General features: G+C 50.3%; 2 protein-coding genes across 2 annotated transcripts; both read left to right on the forward strand.

Moving 5' to 3' along the window:
* Positions 1-2,917: 2,917 nt before the first annotated feature.
* Positions 2,918-12,236, forward strand: LOC121463938 (serine protease 41-like). The gene is made up of 7 exons (XM_041676516.1): positions 2,918-3,052; positions 3,711-3,824; positions 3,966-3,998; positions 4,206-4,374; positions 5,175-5,455; positions 11,369-11,526; positions 11,892-12,236. The coding sequence occupies exons 2-7, from the start codon at positions 3,758-3,760 to the stop codon at positions 12,111-12,113; spliced, it is 930 nt and encodes a 309-aa protein (XP_041532450.1). The 5' UTR covers positions 2,918-3,052; positions 3,711-3,757; the 3' UTR covers positions 12,114-12,236.
* Positions 12,237-18,298: 6,062 nt separating this feature from the next.
* On the forward strand, positions 18,299-20,189 carry LOC121464071 (serine protease 33). Its single transcript, XM_041676697.1, has 6 exons — positions 18,299-18,344; positions 18,710-18,733; positions 18,848-19,010; positions 19,171-19,442; positions 19,680-19,849; positions 20,031-20,189. Exons 1-6 carry the CDS (start codon positions 18,299-18,301, stop codon positions 20,187-20,189), a joined length of 834 nt encoding a protein of 277 aa, XP_041532631.1.
* Positions 20,190-24,948: the final 4,759 nt, after the last annotated feature.

Consider the following 24,948-nt stretch of genomic DNA (forward strand, 5'->3'; position numbering starts at 1 on the left):
AGTCCTTGAGGATGGGTGGCTCACTGGTCTTCAGTCTACGCTGGCATCCTGAAGAAGTAGCTTCTAATATTGACAAAGAAATTCATCAGCTGCAGGATAGATGAACCTGCCACAGAGGGTGAGGGCAAGCAGGCAAAAAGCAGAAACTCCCTTCTTTCGTGTCCTTTTGTGTGGGCTGCCACCAGAATGTGCAGCCCAGATTTTGAGTCTCAAAGGCGCAAGGAAATCCCCCCACAGGTGTGCCCAGCTGCTTGAGTTTAAGTTAATTCCAAATATAATCAAGTTGGCAACCAAGATTAGGCATCACTGCGCTGACCGAGCCGTCTCCCCGGGCCCTAGTGTGGAAAATGTTTACTACACATTGACAGTGATACAAAGAGACCCGAGTCCTAGCTCCTGGCTTGAACACAGATCGATGCAAATCCCGAACCTTCTTTCATGATGTCACCCTTTTAAGATATTTGCCCCAGTGAACCAGCTCCACACCCCTCACCTCTGCTTCTCTTAACGCTTCCTTCTTTAGCTAGGTGCGTCTTACTGTGCGTTTCTTCTGCTACAATGCTTTAATCAGAACTTGTCATCTCCACACCTATTCTCTCGTTGCTCTGTCCCCACGTAATTTCTGTTCAATGTATACAAAGGCCACTCAAGTCTTCCTAAGGGGAGCCAGGCAGTGGCGGCACACCTCTTTCATCCCAGGGCTCCAGAGGCAGAGGCAAGCAAAGCAGCTCTCTGAGTTCAAGGTCAGCACGGTCTACAGAGTGAGTTCCAGGGTCGCCAGGGCTACACAATGAAACCCTGTCTCAAAAAAACAAAAAGAAAAATGTCTACAGAGAATTTAAAAGACTCCCGAAGGGCTGTTCTCACATAGTGTCTCAGTTTTCTTTGCTCTTGGTATTTGCTTTTTGCAATGCTAAGGGTTGAACCCAGGGCCTTGTCTACACTAGGCAAACCATCTACCAGTAATTCTTAGCTCTTTTGGGTGCTGTCCTAGTCTATTTTATGTTGCTCTGTGTTGGGAGCACAAAGGTCCTTGTGCTCACTGAAAAGTACTAGGAAAATCAGAAAAGTTAACCAGGGGTGACCCTTTACCAGAAGAGATAAACATATACCTCTTCTGCCCAGAAGGTTGAGAATGGATGTGGCTAATAGTCTAGGTGACCCCTGTGCTCTCTGTAGGGATAGGCCATACCTGGCTCCCACAGGATCTCACAAGAAGGACTGGATGTAGTTAATATCTGTTAAACCTCTGTGCTCCCTGTATGACCAAGACCACACCAGATCCTCCCCAGGGCCCTAAGGTAACCCATGCAGCCTGTCTCGAGAACACATCTCCATGGGAAAAGTGACATGTGCTTGAGAAGGGTTTTAATGTGATTATGCCTCTCTGTGCACAGGGGATTGTTACAGCAGGAGACCCTCCCCAACTACTGTACTTAACTGTGCCTGCAATAGACTGCCACGGTCAGACTCTAGAAGTTTGAACCAACACTGGCTACTGAGTCATGTTGAACTGGATTTCCTTCTTGCCCCTCACAGATCCTTACTCTCTTGGCCCTGGTGTTTGCAGAGACCCCCACAGCTGTGTTTTAAAAAAGAAAATGAGGGCTGGAGAGATGGCTCAGGGGTTAAGAGCACTAGGACTGCTCTTCCAGAGGACCCGGGTTCAACTCCCAGCACCCGGCACATGGCAGCTCACACCTGTCTGGAACTCCAAGATCTGACACCCTCACACAGACATACATGCAGAGGAAACACAAGTGCACATAAAATAAAAGCAAATAAATCTAAAAAGAAAAAAGAAAAAAAGAAAATGCCCTGACAAAACTAACTGAGGAGGACCTGGAAGATGGCCGGAGAGTAAAGACGTCTTCCACCAAGGCGGACAATGTGCATTCGCCCTGGAACCCACACAGTGGGAGCAGAGTGCCAACTCCTGTAAGCTGTCCTCTGAGCTAACACTCATGCTGGGCACGTAAGCACCAACACACACTAATAAATAATATAAATAACTGTAATGTAACTGAAGGTCTGGAGAAGTGACTCAGCAGTCAGGAGTGAGTGCTTGCTGCGCTTTCAGAGGATCAGAGACTGTTTCCAGAAGCCACATCAGACAGCTCAAAGCCAGCTATGACCTCAGTCCCAGGGGAGACAAGGCCCTCTTCTGGTCTTCTCCAGCTCTAAAGCATGCACACACACAACACACACATCACACACACCACACACAAGACACACCACACCACACACACACAACACACAGAACACAACCCACACAAGACATATCATATACCACACATCCCACACACAAACACAGACACCACACACACCATACACACCACACACACACTACAACAAACACACCACACTTAATACACTCACAACAAGCATTCATCATATACCACACCGCAACATAAACATACCACGCACACTACACACACACATACACACACGCCTCAACACACACCACACAACACACCATACAGATACCACACCACACAATGCACACACACCAAACACAGATCATACACAACACACTTAACACACATAGACACACACACAAATCAAAGAAATCATTAAAAATAATTTTTAGAAGCTAGGCACAACAACACGCTAATCTCAGCACTCGGGAGGCAGAGTGAAGAGGATCTCTGTGAGTTTGAGGCCAGCCTGGTCTACAGAGAGAGTTCCAAGACAGACAGGACTACACAGAGAAACCTTGTCTCAAGAGACCAAAATAAACAAATATATTTTTAATTTACATTTTATTTTATTTTATGTGTATGAGTATTTTGCTTGAATGCATGTCTGAACGTCACCTGTGTGGCTGGGTGCCAGGCTAATGCCTGAAATTAGCTATCACAGTTTTTTGCTCCTCCCCATGGTGCTAGAGATCAAGCCCAGGACCGTGGTGCAGCTAAGCCAGCATTTTCCACCTGAGCGGCTTCTCCTTCCCTCCCCTCAGACTCCTCAATAGGTCCTTCTGGTGCGTGTGTGGTTCTTCCGTGGGCAGGTCTTCGTTCTTGGCTGTTGTGCAATACTGGATTAACTTTGTGTGAGTAGTAAACGTCTTTACTGGGAGAATTAAGTGTGGTCCATTAGTCTGGACTAGTGAGGAAATCTAGAAGCCTAGTTCTGATTGTGACCAGCGACCTTTAGTGTACAAACCTTGACTATGAACGTATTAAGTCCTCTGAGTTCTGTGGGGACAGAGGGTTTGGGTATGGATGCTCAGCTGGCTGGGCATTTAAAAGGTAAAACAGCATGGCTACATTGGCCCCGCCAGGCAGGCCCTTACTCAAAAAGTAAGAGTTTCTGGCGGTCCCCATGCACTGTGTAGGGCATAGTGCATGGCAACTGGCCGAGTACAGGGCTCTAAGCCCTGTCTATCCTCGAATAGGGTCAGCCTTTGTTGAGAGTATCCCGCAAAAAAAATCATCACTTCTAACAACAGGTAACACGGCGCTAGACTAGAAGCCAGTGTACCCTGAGGCCTCCTAGGGGTGCTGACTGAGGGCCAGAGCCTTGGTCCTCGAGAAAGCTGTCAGTACACAAGGGGAGGCATCCAGCGCCTGGGCTCAGACAAGAAAAGGACGGTTATGGTTCGCTGGCTGAGGGACCACATGAAAGAGTGTTGTGCGACCCGACCCGTCAGGGGTCAGGCCAGGAGAAGGTAGCCAAGCAAGGCTCCCGATCTGCTGCTTCTCCCCTAGGGGGCGCCACTGAGCCTGGCGTGGCTCCCGACTGCAGCGGAGCGGCCATGGGTGTGCAGGGCCCCATTCCGCTGCTGGTGGTGTTGCTGGTGTGCGTGGCGCTGGGGAAACCTGGTGAGCTAAGGTGATGTCCCACCAGAACTGGGGAGGATGGGGAAGAGTGGGGAATGTGAAGGCGTCAGGTGAGGAAATCCCTTGCGGAACACCTACAGAGGCCGAGCGTACAGAGTCATCTTTTGCATTCCTCCCCCACAGGTCCCAAGAACATCACAAACAAGCTCCTCTCAGGTGACTGATGGGCTCTGTGGAGGGTTGGATGTCTGCAAACCCCGTGGGAAGGGTTCCGGTGGCATCTCTTCGACACTACCCCAGGATACGGGAGGAAGGGGGTTATGGGTGTGCGGTTCCCCCAGATCCTCCCTCCCAGACACGTGTACCCTGGGGGCGCTATGGCCTGCCTCAGAGCTCAGACGGGCGTCTCTTTTTCTGTTCCAGTGCCTTGTGGCCGCCGGAGTTACATTAAGCCACTGATAGTGGGCGGGATAGAATCCGTGCAAGGGCGCTGGCCGTGGCAGGCCAGCCTGCGCTTGAAGAAGTCCCACCACTGTGGAGGGAGCCTTCTCAGCCACCGATGGGTGCTCAGTGCTGCACACTGCTTTAGAAAGTGAGTCTGGGGTGGCAGGGGCCAGATGGAGCGGCGATCTTGAACTAGCCTTCTGATATCCTGAGCTCCAAACTGAGCAGCAACTAGTTACAATCAAATAACCTTCCTCATTGCCCTGTGGAGAAAGATGTTTACTGAAACATTCCCATGTGGGTGCGGGTATATTCGTTTGTGCCCACCGCCCCCAAACAAAACGAATCAAGAAGGCACAAGCCTCATCCCCCCTCCCCTTGGAAGAGGAGGCCGATGTTAGGCCCACACCAAGGTTGGATGGCTCGTTTTTGAAGTGGATAGCTCAGGTTGGCCTTCAACTTTATGTGTAGCTGAGGATGGTTCTCTTGGCTCTGCCCCATGGCATGCTGGGATCGCAGGCATGCACCACCATGCCTGATCTGTACAATGCTGGAGCTCAAACCCTGGGATTCTCACGCTGCTAAGCAAGCACTGTCACCTGAGTCTCATCCCCAGCCCCATTCCAGATGTTTGCTCTACTCTGTCCAGGCCCCACAGCAGCCTCTCCATCTTCCGAGTCGTCTCCGACTTGTACAGGCAGGGTCCTTGGGAGGTGATGAGACTACTGGGGGCAGTGGTCTTCCTGATCCTCTGATCCCCAGGAACAGGTCATGGTCTAGGCTCTGTTCCTACAAGGTGTCCTTAGCCCCAAGAGAAAGATTTGCTAATGATTGGCAATGAGCAAACACGTAGTACTAGCCCCGTGGTGCCCCTCACACAGGTGCCCAGGGGCCCAGGGGGCCAGCATTCCTCCCGAGGGTCCTGATCACTTTCTCCTTCCCTGCTAGGTACCTTGATCCAGAAAAGTGGACAGTCCAGCTTGGACAGCTTACTTCCAAGCCTTCTTTCTGGAACAGGAAGGCCTATTCTGGCCGGTACAGGGTAAAGGACATCATTGTAAACTCTGAAGACACCATGAGGTTCCACGACCTGGCCCTGCTGAGGCTGGCCTCCTCGGTCACCTATAGCAAGTACATTCAGCCCATCTGCGTGCTGCCCTCCACCTTCGTGTTCCAGCAGCAGCCGGACTGCTGGGTGACTGGCTGGGGAGTCCTTCAGGAGAATAAGAGTGAGCCTGGGACAGAGGGTGGGCATGTGGGTGGGCTAACTTAGGTCCCTGTTTTAGCCACAACAGGATCCAAAGTCCTTCTCTGGCCTTTGGAGCTCTGCAAGTCTCCTGCCTGCCTGCCCACCCTCCCGCTTGCCCACACGCCCCTGCCCGCCATTCTCATTCTCCCTTCATTGCCTTTCTCCTTGTTCTGGCCTGTAAGGAGCTTCCTTCTCTCCTAGATCAGGCGTGGTCCAGTGGCCAGATTTGCAAGAGAGGGACTCTTACTTAGAGCCAGTCGGGATGAGTACTCACCCTTGTGAAGAAAGCCTTTTTTACCCCGAGATTTACTTTACTATAAAACATGAACGTGCACAGTACTGTAGTGTAGTTCAGGGGTCAGTAGTGTGGTCACAAAGCTTGTCCTGACCAGGTGACCCCTCAGCACTTTAGCTTCTAAGATCAGGCATGTTCAGAGTGGTGAGGCCATAGACTGGCACCAATTCTAATTACAACATTTTCATCACTTCAAAAAGAAAGCCTGGGGGCTGGAGAGATGGCTCAGAGGTTAAGAGCATTGCCTGCTCTTCCAAAGGTCCTGAGTTCAATTCCCAGCAACCACATGGTGGCTCACAACCATCTGTAATGAGGTCTGGTGCCCTCTTCTGGCCAGCAGGCATACAGACAGACAGAATATTGTATACATAATAAATAAATACATATTTAAAAAAAAAGAAAGAAAGAAAGCCTGTTAGCCTGGTCTACAGAGAAAATTCCAGGACATCCAAAGCCTTGGTAGGCAAGCTGGTATAATCTCAGCACTTGGGAACTGAAGGCAGGAAGGTCAGGAGTTCAAGTCTGTCCTTGACTCCATAGTCTAAACTGCATAGCAAGTTTGAGACCAGGCTGGACTGACTGCAGGACTACATGTAGCTCATATCCTCTGTCACTTCTTACAGTCCCCTCATTTCCCTGGATTCTGTAGCCCATGGCAGCCCAAACACTCTTTCTGTCCCTGGATAGTCAGAGAAGATGGCCTTTTCTGCTTGAGTTCTCTCTTGTAATTAGTGTCTTCATATTGCCCCCCTGTGGCACTTGTGGGTACTGCTTCTCTCTTCTTCAGTTCACATACCATTACGGAACCACCTCTTAGGGTGTTCACAATACCGTCCCACTAGGGATCTTCATTCACACCCAGCTTTTACTCCTCATTAACCCCTCCCTACAGCCCTGATAACCACGACCCAGCTCTCTGAGCATGCAACTATCATTTTCAGATACTGCCCACAGTGGGAATAGTTTGGGGTCCTGTGAGTCTGGTTTCTTTCACGTAACAATCCCACCTTAAAGATTTACCCCTTTTTCTCTCCAACTTGAATGCCTTTATTTCTTTCTCTAAAACAAAAAACTATGTCGTTTACTCCATGGGCATGTGCGTTATATTGTATGTGCTGTATGTGTGTGCACGTGTGTTATGTGTATATATGTCTGTTGTGGTGTGTATGGTGTGCTGTGGGGTGTGTGTGTGTGTGTGTGTGTGTGTGTGTGTGAGAGAGAGAGAGAGAGAGAGAGAGAGAGAGAGAGAGAGAGAGGGAGAGCAACTTACAAAAGGAGTTGGTCTTCTTCCATTAAGTGGGAGTGGACTTGGGCCCTCAGGTTTTGCCTTTGCACTGAGCCATCTCACCAGCCCTAATTTCTCCTTCTTACCTAATTGCTGTGGCTGAAACTTCCAGGATATTGTGCACAAAGCGGCATCCCCACTCATTATGACTCTTGGAGGGAAAGCGTTTTGGTTTTCACCACTGAGTGTGATTTAGCTGTGGTTTTGTGGACCTGGGTTTCCTTTGGATCCTAGCTTGCTTAGCACTTTTACCAAAAAAGAGCACGGAATTTTGTATTTCTTGGAGTTGGGGGGGGGGGGGGGGGATGTGCATCTTCGTGTGTGTGTGTGTGTGTGTGTGTGCAGTTCCATGAGTAAACAAGTGTGCATGTTCATGTGACCAAAGGCCAAAGGTCAGCACTTCACTGCACTGGGATTGCGGACGCACGCTGCCATGCCTGGCTATTGGATTCTGATTTGGTTATGCAACAGAGTGTAGAATTGCGTCGGATGCTCTTGGCAGAGATGGAGACTGTTTTCCCTTCATTCCGTCAGTGTGTGCCGGTTTTCCTTGGCAGCGCTCCCTTGCACCTGCTCACAGATCGCAGTCCTTTCCTGCGCTGACGGGCTCAGTTGCTGCATGCTCAGATCTTTGCAGAATATTCGTTTCTTATTTCATTATTTATCTCTACAAAGCCCTGGCTGTTCTGGAACTCACCATGTAGACCAAGCTGGCATCAAACTCACAGAGATCCGCCTGCCTCTGCCTTCCAAAAGCTAAGATTAAAGGCATGAGCCCCCACATCTGGCTTTAGGATATTCATGCAGAGCCAGGCAGTGGTGGCAGGCATCTTTAATCCCAGCACTGCAGGAGGCAGAGGCAGGCGGATCTCAGTGAGTTCGAGGTCAGCCTGGTCTACAAAGCGAGTTCCAGGACAGCCAGGACTGACTGTTACACAGAGAAACTTGTCTCAAGAAACTAAAAACAGATCCTCTAGTCTTCTTCCAACTTCAGCCCCCGGTCTCACTCCATGGCCTAGTGTGGAAATAAGGAAGAGTTTCTCTTTCACATGTTTTGCGGGGGAGTTCAGAAAGGATTGCATGCAGCTCCTTTTTCTTCACATGTTGGTAGAATTCACCAGTGAAGCCCCTGGCACCTTCTTTTGCTGGGGGATGTTGATTGCTAAGTCCCTCTAAGTCTGCTTAACAGTGTATGAGGTGCAGGGCTTTCTCTGCATTGTCGTGGTGGGTAGACTCTGGTCCGCCGGCATACAGTTCTCCCTAGTATTTCCTTGTTGCCCTTTTTGGTTTGTTTGTGCTACTGTTTTTATGAAATAGAGCTGGGGCTTGTTAAGATATTTTAATATAATTTTAGCACAACTGTTAAGGAAGAGATACTCAGAGCTAAGAGGTTAAGAGCACTGTTTGCTCTTCCAGAGATCCCGAGTTCAATTCTCAGCAACCACATGGTGGCTCACAGCCATCTATAATGTGATCTGTTGCCATCTTCTGGTCTGCAGGCATATGTGCAGACAGAATGTTGTATACATAATAAATAGAAAAGAAAAGAAAAGAGATGCTCAGAAAGAAAGAAGCATTCACAAGCACTAGTGTGGCTAACAAGATGGCTCAGAGGACCAAGAGGCTTGCTACCAGCCTAACCACCTGAGTTTCATCCCCAGGTCCCACATGGTGGAAGCAGAGAACTGGCTCCTGAAAATTGCCCTCTGACTTCCACCATGCTCCCCCACCATAAATAAATAATTTTTTTTTAATTAAAGAGCATGGGTGTGGCCTCCTTGGAAGAGTCTTTTTGGTTCTTTTTATTTTTATTTATTTGATTTGATTTATTTTTAAGATAAAGTCTGTGTAGCTGGCTGTCCTTGAACTTACTATGTAGACCAGGTTGGGCTCAAACTCACAGAGATCCGCCTGCCTCTGCCTCCCTAGTTCTGGGATTAAAGGTGTGCGCCTCCATTGCCCAGCCAGCCAGCTCTGGATTTAATTTGCTCTTCTCTTATTTCCTTAGATACGAAGGGAAGTTGTTGGTTTGTGGTTTCCTTTCCATTAATATAAGCATTGGCAACTATCAGTTTCTTCCTGAAACTGTTTTTTGCTGTTTCGCATAAATTTTGGTCTGTGGCATGTTAATCTTTGTCTTCCTTGTTTTGTTTTTGGGGTAGGGTCTCAAATAGCCCAAGTTGATCCTAAACTTTCTATATACTAGTTGAGAATAGCTTTGAACTTTTGATCCTCCAACCTGATACCTACTGAATGCTGGGGTTAGAAGCCTGTTATAACACACCCAATTTATTCTGGTTTTTGTTTGTTTTGTTTTGGTGGTGGTGGTGGTTTTGGGGCGGGGAGCCTCCGTGGTTTCTGAGCAGCAAACTAACTCTTGAAGTCCCCTTGAGCTGGGGTTGACAACTCACTTCTCTCTTAACAATTTGTGTTAAACAAACAAACAAACAAACATGTATGTCTGTGCGTGACAGCCAGAAGAAGACAATCAGGTGTCTGTCGTTCTACCTCCTTTGACACAAGGGCTCTCACTGGCCTGGTTACTCACCAAGTAAGCTAGACTGACAGGCAGCAGCTCGGGTCCTGCCCCCAGGGCCTTGTCGCTGACAGTCTGTTTATGACGTGCCTCTGAGAGGGTTTCTCTGAGCTTGTCCTACTTAGAGCTTATTCCCTTCTTGAATCTGCCCTTTGTCTTTCACCGACTTCGGGAATATTTTAATCTTTCTTTAGTGTGTGCGTGAGAGAGCTTTGGGTACATGTGGTATTGTTGGACTCTAGCGTCCAAACACCGAGAAGGAGTCGCCCTCAGAGACCATCTCACACACCACAGCCGATGCAAAAGCATGTGGATTTTATTAATTCTGTCATGACAGGGTCCCCCAGCATTTGGGAAGCCGAGGGACCCCGAATAGCGGGTACAGTCTACTTTTAAAGGGGCCACAGAAGCAAGGGGGGTTGTTCTTTGACTATTCTGATTGGCTTATTTGAAAGGACTATTACCAATAATTGACTGGAGAGCTGTTGCCAGATCAGATGAGGTAAGAGGTCATTTTGACCCCGTTTCTCAGGGGACCGAACCAAAGCATACGTATATGGGTAATTGTTCAGGAACTGAGTACGTGTGAGTGTAGCTGTTAGGTCCTTGGTTCCCAGGGGAGGAGGGGAAGCACTATGGCACAGAGGCTGAGAGGATTCAGAATTGTCAAAAATGGCTTCAGGATTGTCTTAAAGTCTTACAGTATACACAAATGGAGAGCAGGGTTTTGAAGTACTGTGTATTTATGTATTTTTCTTATTTTTTTTCTATTTTAATTTTAAACAAGGTTTCTCTGTGCATCTCTGGCTGTTCTGGAACTCACTCTGTAGACCAGGTTGACCTCGAACTCAAAGATCCGTCTGCTTCTGTCTCCCAAGTGCTGGGATTAAAGGTGTGCACACCACCACCTGGTTTGTTTTTCTTGTTTCTACTGTAGCACAGTGTGCCCGGGCCTGGCTGACCCATGCATTCTCTGCCTCCCACCTTGAAACAGGGACGCTGAGATTATGTACGCAGAGCTCCACATCCGGCTCCCACATAGGCTCTGCAGACTGAACACAGTAATGGGGGGCTGTGGGGATTGAACTCAGGTTGTCAGGCTTGAACTCGGGTGCCTTTACCCATAAGCCATTCTATGGGCCCTAGGATTGTTTCTTAGACATTTAATTTATGTGTATGTGTGTGTACCTGAGTGTGTATATATGTGTGTGCACATGCGTACAGGAACCTACAGAGGTCAGAAGAGGCACCAGATCCCCTGAGTTACAGACAGCTGTGAGTCTCTATGCAGGTTCTGGGTCCTCTGCAAGAGCAGTAAGTGCTCTTAACATTCCAGTCCTAACCCTGGGAATATTTTTAGGACAGTGTTTTGCTTTGTAGTCTAGGCTGGCCTGAAACTCACAATCCTGTCACCTCAGTGCTGAGATCCTAGGTGTGTGCCACCAAGCCTGTAAATTTGGGGATTTCCACCTTGGGTCCCATAATCTCAATCTCTCTCAGCATCCTTAGCACCTCCCACCTGTGCTTGGGCAGAAGAATTTCTCCACTGTATTACTCAGGAGCTAGTTCTTCCGCTGCAGAAATAGAGGGACAGGGACTCAGGGAAGCTTCTCCTTAACTGCCTGTCTACCCACCGGTTCCTTCTGTCCATGGATTGCCCATGGAGTGGGGTGATCAGCAGGGGCACCACTACCATGGAAGGTGTGCCCTCCCTACTCCTCCTCCCACAGAGAGTAGAGGACACCCTAACACGGTGCTCTGTCTGTCCTCCTCCCAGAACCTCTGCCACCACCCTACCACCTCCGCGAAGTGCAGGTCAGCATCCTAAGCGACAGCAGATGCCGTGAGCTGTTCAGCAGTCCCTCTCTCCACCCCTTCATCAGCAGTGATGTGTTCTGCGCTGGTGCTGAGGATGGCAGTGCGGACACCTGCAGTGTGAGTTGCCTCCCCTCCCCCTCTGAGGAAGCCCACCCTGCCTCACCCAGGACCTGAGGGCTCTCTCCACTTCTGCCGTCAACCTGTCCTCAGGGTTCATCCACGCAAATCACCTACAGCCCCTAACCACCTAGCCCAAAAACATACCTCTTATTTTCTATTCACAATATTTTTCTCCATCCCTGAGCCCCTCAGAGGTAGAAAGCCATGGCCCTACTTTTCTGATAAGGAGGCTGAAGCTCTGCTGTTGCCAGGGGGAGAAGGAGGATCCTCACCCAGTCCTCTGCCCGACGGGGTTCCTGTCCCCATGGCCTCTTCCCAAGCCCCACCTACCAACTCTCAGGCTCACCCATGCTGCTCCTCAGGGTGACTCGGGAGGACCCTTGGTCTGCAGCATGGATGGTCTCTGGTATCAGATTGGAATCGTGAGCTGGGGAGTAGGCTGTGGGCGGCCCAATCTGCCTGGCCTCTACACCAATGTGAGTCAGCACTACGGCTGGATCCAGACCATGATGGTCCTCAACGGTGCAGTCAGGTCTGCTCTGGGGCCGCCACTGCTGTCCCTCGCTCTGCTCCAGGCTCCCTGACTTCTAAGGCCTGCCTGAGCCCATGAAGCTGCAGCTTCAGGGCTTCACTTCTCCCAACCCCAGGACATTCGGTATTGGGTAGGGACATCCTGTGTCTTCTGTCTCCTTTGTCAATAAACTCTTGCATATATTGAGTTGGCCTGTGCAGAACATTATGGAGAACCGGTGACTTCCTGGACACTACCCTGTGTTCGCCTTGAGCAATCCAGCCCACGCCCCATGATAGCTTGTCTAGGCTTTGGTTGCAGTGACTATAGTGTGGACTGGAGACCCAGCTCCACGGTGCTGCCTGCAGTGACCTGCAGTGGCCTGCAAAGTTCCTCCGGAGCTCTGCCCATGTGAAGCTGAGATTCCTGACTACATGCACACAGAGTTTCAGGATAGACCCACGTCTAGTCAGAGCTTCTGTTGTTGTGGTAGAAGGCCATGACCGAGCGGTGTGAAGCACACCTTTAATCCCAGCACTTGGGAGGCAGAAGAGACTGCTCTCTGAGTTTGAAGCGGTCTACAGAATGAGTTCCAGGACAGCCAGGGCTACACAGAAAAACCCTGTCTTGGAAAATCCCCCAACAAGCCAGGTGATGGTGGCGCACGCCTTTAATCCCAGTTCGGGAGGCAGAGGCAGGCGGATCTCTGTGAGTTCGAGACCAGCCTGGTCTACAGAGCTAGTTCCAGGACAGGCTCCAAAGCTGCAGAGAAACCCTGTCTCGAAAAACCAAAAAAAAAAAAAGAAAGAAAAGAAAAATCCCCAACAACAAAAAGAGCTACCACAACCAAAAGCAAATTAGGGAGGAAGGGTTGATTTCACCTTACAACTCTTAGGTCCCACTCCAGCACTGAGGGCAGTCAGGAGCATGGGGTTAGGAACATGGAGACAGGAACCGAAGCAGAAACATGGAGGAATTTGTTCTTCATGGCTTGCTCAGCCTGCTTTCTTACAAAACCCAGGACCACCCACCCCCTAAGGATGGCACTGCCAATAGTGAACTGTACCCTCCCACATCAGTCAGTAATCAAGACAATACCTCCAGATTGTGTTTCAAGACAGGCTCTAGCTGTCCTAGAACTCACTCAGTAGACCAGGCTGGCCTCAACTCAGAGATCCGCCTGCCTCTGCCTCGCGAGTGCTGGGACTAAAGGCACCACTATGCCTAGACACATCTTATGGAGGCATTTTCTCAATATCCCTTCTTACTAGACTATGTCAATTTGATAAAAGCCTACCAGCACAGCTAGTAGGAAGTAGATATTAAGAAGGTTTAGCATAGACCTGTACATGGGGTGTCTGAGCTTCACGCCTGTAGCTGTGACACTGTCCTGTGGGAGCAGCCTGAGGGGAAAGGGACTTACTTGGCTCACAGCTCCAGGCCGTAGTCTGTCATTACAGTGATGTCAAAGCAGGAACTTAAAACAGTCAGTTACACCCACAGTGAAGACAGAGAGAGACAGAGAGAGAGAGAGAGAAAGAAAGAGAGAGAGAGAGAGAGACCTTATCTTGAAAACATCAAAGACAAACAAACAAAAACTACCCATCACAAGGGTTAAGGAAAAGAGAGCAACCGGGTGGTGGTGGCGGCGCACGGGAGGCAGATGAGTTCAGGGCCAGCCTGGTCTACAAGAGCTAGTTCCAGGACAGCACCAAAGCTACAGAGAAACCCTGTCTCAAAAAAAAAAAAAAAAAAAAACCAATAAGAAAAGAAAAGAAGAGTGCTCAGGGAGAAGAGAAGACACAGGCAAGAGTTGGTGCGGAATCTCCACGGAAGCCACAGTAGGTGGCTACACAGTGCCATACATGTGATGTTTCTTTCTTTTTTTTTTTAAAGATTTATTTATTATGTGTACAACATTCCTTCCATGTGTGCCCACATGCCAGAAGGGGACACCAGGTCTCACTATAGATGGCTGTGAGCCACCATGTGGTTGCTGGGAATTGAACTCAGGACCTCTGGAAGAGCAGTCGGTGCTCTTAACCTCTGAGCCATCTCTCCAGCCCCATATATGTGATTTTGAGTGGCTCCTGAAATTACAAAAAATTGCTAAGGAATTTCTTTCTCTTTTGCTTCTCTTTTGTTATTATTATTTTATTTGTTCGGTTAGTTGGTTTTGGTTTCTTGAGACGGTTTCTCTGTGCGATCCTATCCATTCTGAAACTCAGTCTGTAGACCAGGCTGACCTCGAACTCAAAGATTTACCTGCCTCTGCCTCCTGGGTGCTGGGACTGAAGGTGTGCGCTGCTGCCACCCAGCTCATTTTTTTAATATGTATGAGTGTTTGCCAAAATGTCTATCTATGTACCACAATATGCATGTTTGGTGCCTGAGAAATCGCCTCCCTTTCAAAAACTAAATAAAAGAATGGAGCCCAGCAGTCTTTTTAGAGTACTGACTGCTCTTCCAGAGGACCTGGCTGTAATGCTATGTCCTGTCCCTTTAAGACACAAGCCCCACCCACTACCTCCCCTGTCCACCTCCAAGACAGGCAGATCTTCTTTCCTGCCTGCAGCCCAATTCTTTCCTTTTCTGTCTCTCCAAAGAGGTAGCTACTGCTGTAGAGGTAGCTGCTGCCGTGGCTCCTCTTATCTCCCCCACCCCTGCTCTTCCCCCTTCTCTCCTTACCCCCTCCCCTCTTCCCTTCCATAACCCATGAAATAAATACCCACTTCCTCTACATGGCATGCCACCAGTCTCAGTCTCTCTCACCATGCAGCTCTGTGCCTAAAACCCACTGGCCCTCATTGCCTGTGGGCCACTCGGGGGCTCCCTGACTGGAACCCGGCTGCCTTCGTGGCCTGCCAGCCACGACCTGCTGCCTGCTGCCGCTGGGGAACCTGCGGCGTGGTCTCATGGCCTGCTGCCCACTGCCACCACTCAGGGACCTGCAGCGTTTCTGCCGCTGCCCACCCTCAGGGAACCTACACATTTTATTTAAACCATAACACCAAGTTCCGTTGCCATCAGTCTCGTGTCAGCTCATTGCTACAGACATTCAGGACTGCTCATTGCTATTTTACCATTATTTTAAATTTCTCTATATAAAAGGAATATTGGCTAATGTGGTAGTTCAAGGCCCTTAATCTTGGCACTCCAGAGGCAGAAGCAGGCAGATTGCTGTGAATTCAAGACCAGTCTGGCTTACATAGCGAGTTAGGACAGCTAGGGTTACACAGTGAGACCTGGTCTCCAAAAATAAATAAATAAATAAATAAATAAATAAATAAATAAGTGTGATATCTGTCTGTAGACAACTTTTGCACAGATTTTGTTAATTGGTGGTGCTCTTGCCCTTCAGTAGGCAAGAGATGTTGCCAGACTCTGGGGGAGAGGACTTCCTTTGTCTTTCTGTCCTGCCTCAGACCTTCTCCTTCTAAGGGAGCATGAAAGATAACTTACAGAAATGATTCTATCTCCAGACTGTCTGGAGGCTGAGAAGACTGGGGTGAGCAGAACTCCTCACTGTAACCTGCCCCCGAGTGTGCCCATTACATCAGCACCGTGTACCCCCCCATCGTGTAGCACCGTGTAGCCCATCGGAAGCTCAGGACTTAACTGCATGTAGTTTATTGGGGAATGCAAGTCCAGGCTGCACAGGAGAGCGTGTGTGCTGCTTTCTATGGCTGTAATGGAAAGACTGAGGCTGCTGGGGAGATGAGCACAGTCTGCTTCCTTTGGGTGGGCTTTCAGGGTGCTCTCTTCCTTCTCCCAAGGTTCAGATCGCGAACGTTCAACCAGCTGCAGAATTTTCCCCTGAACTGAGCCTAATTCTCAAAAAGGGCTCATCTCCGTGCTCCATGCCCTCCAACCTTGCCCCGTCACTCCAGACTACAGCTGCCAGGACCTGTGCCAGATGGGTGCCCACCCTCTGAGGTCTTATGCTCACCTGACTTTCAAAGTTTGGCCCAGGACCCGAGAGCTGACCCTGTGCTCTGAAGTCCCTCCCAAATGCACCAGGCTTTAGTCTTCCTAACAGCCACAGACGCTGCAGTAGGGCCTGACTCACCTTATAGGGCAGCCAAACCTGGACCAACAGAAGATCCCAGAAGTTCGAGGAGAATGGGCCATTTGTCTTTTATTCTTCCTGCAGTTTTATAGAATTTGCCCCATGCCTGGCACTGCTACAGGCTCTGCCTAGTTTGCTCAGTTAATCTTCACAATAGCCAAATGGTTGGTTGTATAGATGAGAAAAGCGGGGTATGCAGGGAGTTGAGAAACTCCCACCAAGGGCTCAGCTTTAGAGAGAGGACCTGAGCCAGTGGGATCAATTGATACCATCACCACTGCCCTCTGTCCCTTCCTCCCGCCCCGCCCTGCCATTCTCCCCCCACCTCCCTCTCTGTCGGTCTCTCTGTCTGTCTCTGTCTGTCTCTCTCTCTCTCTCTCTCTCTCTCTCTCTCTCTCTCTCTCTCTCTCGTGTGTGTGTGTGTGTGTGTGTGTGTGTGTGTGTGGTGCTGGGGGTCAGATCTGGGACTTCAGAAAAGCACTGAGTTATCAACCCCCAACAAATAAGGGAGTTGTGTTTATTTGAGACAGAGTCTCACGTAGCCCTGGCTGACCTTAAACTGGCTATAGCCAAGGATGACCTTGAACGTCTGATCCTCCTGACTCCATCTCTGAAGTGTTGGATTCTTGGCGTGTGCTACCGCACTCGGTTCATGTCATCCCGGGTTAAAACACAGGGTCTCGTGCACTCATAGAAACACCCTGCCATCTCAGTCACATTCTCAAACCCCACGTGTGGCCTATGGCTGTGGACAGCAGAAGCCAAGTCTGAAGGCTGGCTTCCTCCCTATATCCAAACACTGGATCTGGGCCACAACAGGGGCCTCGTCTCTAGAGCTCTGTCTTGCTTCCAGCTTGTTGTCTTGCTCCCCTTTCCCCTTACCTCTATGCCAGCTCTGTACAGAGCACAGTTCTGCCTACTGGAAACTCTTGGAATGAATGAACCCACTCTTTTATAGGCTTTCCATGACTCTAACTAAGTAGCAGAGGGTTGGAGAGATGGCTCAGCAGTTAAGAGAACTGGCTGCTCTTCCAGAGGACCCTGATTCAAGTCCCAGCACCCACATGGAAGCTCACAACTGTCTGTAGCTCCAGTTACAGGGGGTTGAACCCCCTTACACAGACATACATGCAGGCAAAACACCAACTTACATAAAATAAAAATAAATATTAAAAAAAATAGCAGAAGCAGGTTAACTTTATAAAGAAAGGAGATTCCTCATCTTACAGTTGTATAGCTGCAAAGCTCATTTCAGTCCTTGTGTTCCTTGTTCTACCCTGGCCACCCCCAAACCAGAGTGTTCCCTGGTGTAGTGCATACTGCTGCTTGTGGCCAAGTGAGGTGCTACAGCAATTTGGAACCCGTCGTTCTCCACTCCAAGCTCATACAGACCTGGGATCCAGAAGGGACTGGCCAGGTTGGGTTTGGTGGGCAGTCAGCTGCAGGCCTGAAATCCAGGATGTGGGTCTGGGGTCTGGGCTTTCACATGGGGCCAGCTGGCCTGGCTGAGCTGGGATTACTGTGCAGAACAATAGAGCTCAGAAGCCCCAGCGAGCAGGTTTCACAAGGCAGCAGGATCCGGTTTAGAGATGAGCTGCCAAGGATCTTCTGGAGCTTCCTGGCCTAACCACAGCTCCCCCAGCCCCCACCCCGCTTCTCAGTGCCTGGTGTCCTTTTCCTACACCTCTTAAGTTCTGCTCAAAGCATCTTTGTTTGCGGCTGCTCAGGTGCTGCCACGGCTCCGCCTTGGTCTTGTTAATTATCTGGGCCTCCACCTCCTCTGTCTTTTAAGTCCCCAGGCCCTCCCCTGACCCCAGTCTTCAGAGAGGACACCAGGCTTCAAGGGTGAGAGATGGGTCCAAGGGCCGCTAGGAAATGAAAGATGGGGCCTGGAGAGTGAGGATCCAGGGTTCCTAATGAGACCTAAGGGGCCTGGATCTCAGAGGCCACAGAAGCTTGGTTAGAGCTGGTCAGTGGAACCTAGGTACCTAAAGGTGTAGAGCCTGGGTGGCAGGGACAGGGCTAGGACCAAGTGGAAACTAATGGCAGACAGAACTGCCACAGAGGTGCTAAGAGGGGTTGGATGTGGCCGCTGGCCTAGAATGTTCCCTTCTGCTCCCTGCCCTCTCTAGACTAGAAACCAAGCCTTGAGTAACATTACCTGTACCCAGGCCAGCCCTGAAGACAGAATGAGGGGTGCTTCCCACCTCCAGATCCTGCTCCTGTTGGTGCTGGGTGAGTGGGGCAAGTGTCAGGGGTGTTGCCGCAGAGACATTGGCTGCAGACTGCTTGCCTCGCCTCTCCCTGAGCCTGGAGCCTCTAGAGCACCGAGGGGCATTCTGGTCTTTCTTCCAATGCATGGCGTCTCTCTGGCACTGACCTTGGGTCTCCAAATCTGAGTGTGCTGTATGTATATTGTGCTGATTCCCACTCCAACCTCCCCGTGCTCTGGGGAGGGTGGCAAAGGCTACCAATGGCACAGAAGCTTGGCATGAGGTCAGTGTAATAAATATACTCTACCTTCTACCTAATCTCTGACCCAGGCTCTGTTACCTGGCACCAGATCCCTAATTTACTTCCTTGCCTGCTTCCTCCTACAGGAGCCAGAATGCAGAGGTGTGCAGGTAAGGAAGCCTGGGTAGCATCTCTTCCCCAGCTTGGCCCTATCCCCCTTCCTACAACTACTTCCAAGGCCCCAAGGCCCAGCCAACCCTCACTGCCCACTTGTCCTGTCGCAGCTTGTGGGCAGCCCCATATGTCCAGCCGAATCGTGGGGGGCCGGGATGCTCGGGATGGAGAATGGCCATGGCAGACAAGCATTCAGCACCGTGGAGCCCATGTGTGTGGGGGGTCACTCATTGCACCCCAGTGGGTGCTGACAGCAGCTCACTGCTTCTCCAGGTCAGCACTCACTCACTATTCCAGCTCCAGAAAAAAAAAAAAAAAAAAAAACAAAGCCTGGGGGAAAGTGGAGGTGTGGCCTGGGGAGGTGTGGGCGGTGCTGGCTTCTGACAGGCCCCAGGCCCACGCATGGTCAGCAGCCCCCATGTCTATTCTGCAGAGGGACACTGCCATCAGAGTACAGCGTGCTCCTGGGAGTACTGAGTCTGGGTGTCACATCATCCCGTGAGCTCTGGGTTCCTGTCCTACGGGTGCTGCTGCCCCCTGACTACTCTGAGGATGAGGCCCGTGGTGACCTGGCACTGCTGCAGCTGCATCACCCGGTGTCCCTGAGTGCCCAAATCCAGCCTGTCTGCCTGCCTGCACCAGGATCCCATCCACCACCAGGGGTTCCATGCTGGGTCACTGGCTGGGGTAGCCTCCATCCAGGAGGTAAAACACAAAGTCAGGCTATGGGGACTGGGGGGGGGGGCACCCCATTCTCCTCCAGCTCTGACTGTGAGTCCTGGTCCCACTGTAGGACCCCAGCCATGTGTGGGGACCCAAACTTCCCTTCCACTCCGACTCAAGGGGTTCTGACTGCAAGAACCCTCCTGCTCATCTTTGCCCGCTGAGCCCACTTCAAGCCATGCTGTCTCCAGATTCTCAGATCTCTCCCTTTTCTCTCAGTGCCACTCCCGGAGGGGCGACCCTTGCAAGGAGTGAGGGTGCCACTACTGGACTCTCGCTCCTGTGACCGCCTCTACCACGTGGGTGCCAATGTGCCCCAGGGTGAGCGCATAGTGCTACCAGGGAACCTGTGTGCTGGCTACCGCAGGGGCCATAAGGATGCCTGCCAGGTGTGTCTGCTAACCCACACCCTCTGGGATCGGTTCCCCGGTCTCTTACCTCCCTAGAACCCAGGACCCAGGAGGCTGCAGACTCCCAACCTAGAGCTACCACCCCAGAGAGCTGGACCTAGAAGAGTGGCCTTGAAAAGCTGCTGGAGGGCTGTTACCTAAGCTCGCCTTTTTCCTGCAGGGTGACTCTGGAGGACCCCTGACCTGTATGGAGTCCGGCCGCTGGGTCCTAGTGGGTGTGGTGAGCTGGGGCAAGGGCTGTGCCCTGCCCAACCGTCCAGGTGTCTATACCAATGTGGCCAAGTACAGTCCCTGGATCAGGGCTCACATGAGCCTCTGATACTAGCCGATAATGCGAATCTGGAGCTTCCTGGCCCATCCTACACTGAGCCCGAGATGCTGAGTCCGGCTGCCCATCCCCCTGCCTCCTCTCTTCCCTGAGGCCATCTTCTGTCACTGGGAATTTTCTGAGTTCCCGCTGTTTCACTTCTGCCCTCTCCTTTCGGCATTTCCTTCTTTCGGCTTTAGAGAAGGGAGACCAGTTGGTGTTCCTCTGACCGGTGTGCCCTTTGTTTCCCTGGAGGAGTCAGACAGATTTAAAGCATAAGAGGAACTCAGCGCTAGAGAGTCTCCATTGTCAGGCATTACGAGTAGCACAGGGCAGTGACAGCCAGCAGGAGAGAAAAATCTGTAATCACCATTCTGCCCACACTCAGGAGACTGGATACAAATTTCTCCCATCTTCCAATCTCTTAGCTTCACACTGGGAAAGCCCTCAACAAAGAACTCAACTGAGCCACCACGCTTTTGATCCACAGGTTTTTGATTTAATAAATTTATGTTGTTTTAAGCTGCTACCTTTGTGGCAATTTGTTACATGGTCATTAAATCTAGTATACATAGGTTTCTCCCCACTGTGATGGAGACATAAAATCTAGTATACATAGGTTCTCCCCACTGTCATGGAGACATGCCAGAGGGAAACATACCTGCCCTCTGTGCTCCAGGAGGCTCAGGAAGCCCAGGAATACTCATACCAATAGATAGAGGTCGGCTCCTGGAGCACCAGGGAGAAGAGAAACAGAAAGAGATCCGGAGAATTTCGAAGCCTTCTCTGAGGAGCTAACAATGAGGAGGCAGAAAATGTGGTGGAGAATGATCAAAGGCCTGAATGTGTCTGTTTCTTCCCCTCTCCCCTGTCTCCTCCTACACCAGGAATCCAGAGGACAGTACTAGGTAGATCAGGAAAGGGGCAGAGCTCAAGGTTGCTCTTCCTGCCCAAGGCTAAGAGTAGTCCACTCTAGAATAGACCTGGTCCATCTTTAGCAGGACGATAGGGACAAGGGTGCCCAGGACAGGGCATCCTACAAATGGCCATGTGCCTCCCTACGGCAGGACCCTGGAGCTCCTGCTGGGAAGATGCTGACTGCTCACAATGTCACTGTGAGGGCTGCACCCCACTCCCTTCTCCGTTACCTGCCGCCACCATCAGCCTTCCTAGAGCCAGTCAACCCTGCAGGAAGCCTAAGATGGCAGCACCTGAGGAAACACCGTAAAGAGAAGCACCTCAGGGCTAGGGCTTGCCATAATATAAATCACAAGCCTATCCAGACAGCCCAGCATTCCTAAGGTCTGACCAGGTCGCCAGAGAGATCGCAGAAGCGGAGAACTAGGCAGGGATCAGTTAATGACACCTTGTTCTCCTTGTGATGTGTGTTTGAATGAGCGGAGGGAGGGGCTCCCTGCACCACTTCAGCAAAGACTTGGTTTTCCTGTTTGCCAAGTGAGAAATATGGTGCCCAGAGTCACCACGGAGGCCAGTCACAGCTGGCAGGGTGGCAGAGCAGTTATTCTACCTCCGCAGTCTGCTTTTCAGAGTGTCCCAGTGCTTTCTGCACTGTGTCTGGCCTCCCAGCCCACTCCTGGGTGGTCAGCACAAGTTGCTAACAAGGCATAGATCTCAGGTCCATACTGTCTGTTGAATCGTGTGTGACAGCAAAGTGGACCCAAGGCATGATCATCTGATGAAGCTCACGGTCGCAGCCTAGCCACTGGCCACAGCCCTTCCCTTCACGTCTGAGACACTAGTTGACAGAATGGGAGACTTGGGACTAGGCAACCACAGTGAAGACCAATGAGGGACACTGTGCACGAGGGAAAGAGAATTCAGAGGGCTCCTGAGGAGCCAGAGGCTTCTGGCTCCAATAATAGCCGCCAGTCCACAAGCACCTGCAGCTCCAGCCACAGGAAACTCCTGGCCTCCCCGGGGCACTGTGCTCACACGCACACCCCACACACACATAATTTAAAATAATAAAAATGCTAAAGTAGGGTAGGAATGCTCTATCAGAGAAGTTAGTATTACAGTAAGATCACAGTGAGCAAAGTTCACTCTAGACAGATGTGTGGTACACCTTTAATCCCAGGACTAGGTAGGTAGAGGCAGGCAGATCTCTGAGTTCAAGGCCAGCCTGTACCAGGACAGCCAGAGCTACACAGAGAAACACTGTCTTGAAAGTAAAGAAGTCCACATTTGCTATAAACACAATCAGTTAGCATTGAGTTCCTACCTCCTTAACAATCTAGACCCTGCCCATCCTCAAGGACCCTAGAGCTTCAAAGCTGTGTGGCGTTTAGGACCATCCAGATCACGGAGTCCCTCCCAAAAACCAACTAGGAGACTGAGCCCCGTATGTAAAAGCATGAGCCCTTTCATATTTCAGGACTAGTCTTTTCCTTATTCCAGCGTGAGACTCTTGGGAGAATTCTGATTAATTGGGGACCATCGCTTTAACAGTCTGATAGCCAAAGAGAGGGTCACAAGTGACTCTTAAGATTATCTTTATTTTAGGGCTGGAGAGATGGCTCAGAGGTTAAGAATGCTGACTGTGCTCCTGAGTTCAATTCCCAGCAACTACATGGTGGCTCACAACCATCTACAGTGAGATCTGGTGCCCTCTTCTGGCTTGCAGGCGTACATGGAGGCAGAACACTGTGTACATAATAAATAAGATCTTTTTTAAAAAAGTAATAAGCATGTTTCACCTGTGTTTTTTTTTAAAAATATTATCTTTATTCCTTGGTGGTGGCACCCAGCACTCAGGAAGCAGAGGCAGGCAGATCTCTGTGAGTTCAAGACCAGCCTGGTCTACAAAAAACCTGTCTCAAAAACCTGTCTCAAAAAACCCCAAAAAAAAAAAAAAGTTTATCTTTATTTCTTCTCAGGTACACTTCCTGGGATTAGACAAGGCTAGTGGCTTGGGGCCCAGGCCTCACAGCTGCCCTAGCAGGCAGCACTGGGTTCCAGGAAAAGCCATAAGCTGGCATCAGCCAGGAACAGACCATCCAAAGGAAATTCCTAACGATCCAACATGTGTAGATAGAATCACCTGCCAGCACACACCCATCACTTTTCACCAGGGCACCCCTAGACAAATGTCAGCCAATCAGGGGTCCTGAACCTTAGAAATCCTTCACCCCTACCTTTGCTACTATAAAAATCCAGCTCCAACTGAGCGTGGGTCTCTCCCATCACTCCAATATGTTAGACACATGGAGAGTCTAAGTTTGCAAACTTGTGTAAGAATAAAGGCTTGTAGGAGAGACTGCAGCTGAGACACTGGGAGTCAAAAGATGGGCCACACCTTGCCTAAAACAGCTCATTTATTCCACTTCAGCTTCACCCCTGTCAAGAACTCCACACAGTCTTGGGAGAGTTACTGGTCCTCTTCCTTATATGGCCACATTAGATAAATCTGTCTTTGCTTTCTGCTTTCCACTGTTTGTTTGTGTAGGAACAGACCACCCAAAGGAAGTTCTTTACTTCCAACCATCACCTTCCAGGGTAGGACTCTGAGTCTCAGTAGTGTACCCTCAAGCAATACCTGGTTGCAGGAAAAACCAGAGAGATTACTTGAGCACAGCCCAAGAACAGACCATCCAAAGGAAATGTCTAACATTCCAACCACTGTAGATAGGATCACCTGCCAGCATACACTCATCAGAACACCCCTAGACAAATATCAGCCAATCAGGGGTCCTGAAACTCAGAAGCCCCCCTCACCCCCACCTTTACTACTATAAAAACCCAACTCTAACTGAGCTCAGTGCTCTCCGTTTATTCCAGTACGTTGGACATGCAGAGAGACCGAGTTTGCAAACTTGCATCAACTAAAGGTTCTTTGCTTTTACATACGGGACTCAGTCTCCTTGTTGACTTTTGGGGGACTTTGTGGATTTGGGCATAACAGTTCGCATGTTTGTCTTTCGACAGAGGGTTCCTCTGTGTAACATCTTGGAACTCACTCTGTAGACCAGGCTGGCCTCAAACTCCCGAGTGCTGGGATTATTGTGATCAGGTAGGTGGCCAAGCCTAGTTAGTCAGGCTTTGACCCTAATAACCACAGCACTAGTCCTATAAAACCAGAAGCTTCTCTAGCTCCTAACAGGTCACAAAGCATGCCTAAATTGAATTTAACAAACCCTTAGAGCCAAGCCTGAGACTGGATGAGAACAAGGTTCAGTGGTGATAAGATCCAAAATTGTACATCTCAGAATGAGTGTAAAGTTACACCCTCGCAAGCTCTGCATGAGCTGGACCTTAAATAAATGTGGGCTGGAGATGATTAAGATGATTAATAAATGTGGGTTCAGTGATTAAGAGGGCTTGTCCTGTCTTTCAGGGGCTAGCTCCATTCCAGCACCCACATAGCGGCTCACAAACGGCTGTGACCCCAGTTCCAGAGGACCCGACGCCCTCTGCTGGCCTCCCCAAGCATTGCATGTTGCTGGCGCACAGCAATAAATGCAGATAAAACACTAATAAAAATGTGTTTTTAGGACCGATGCGCTTGAATCGTTCTCCCTGATTCTCTCTCTACGCTCCAAAGCAAGCCATGCTTACGCCTCAGACCCGTGAGCCATCAATACTAGCGCCTCAGCCTTTGCCCAGCTTGTTGTCTAGAGACACCGAGATGGCGGCCACGCACAGCCACCGCTTCCGGATCGCGTAAGATGGCGGGGGACGGCAAGGGAGGGGCTGCGGGCACGAAGGGGGCGGGGCGGGCGGGGCCGCGCGGAGCACGCCGGGGCGCGCTTGG

The sequence above is a fragment of the Microtus oregoni genome, unplaced genomic scaffold (assembly GCF_018167655.1).
Source record: "Microtus oregoni isolate MIOR12 unplaced genomic scaffold, Mior012 000027F_ref0000203, whole genome shotgun sequence".
Taxonomy (NCBI): domain Eukaryota; kingdom Metazoa; phylum Chordata; class Mammalia; order Rodentia; family Cricetidae; genus Microtus; species Microtus oregoni.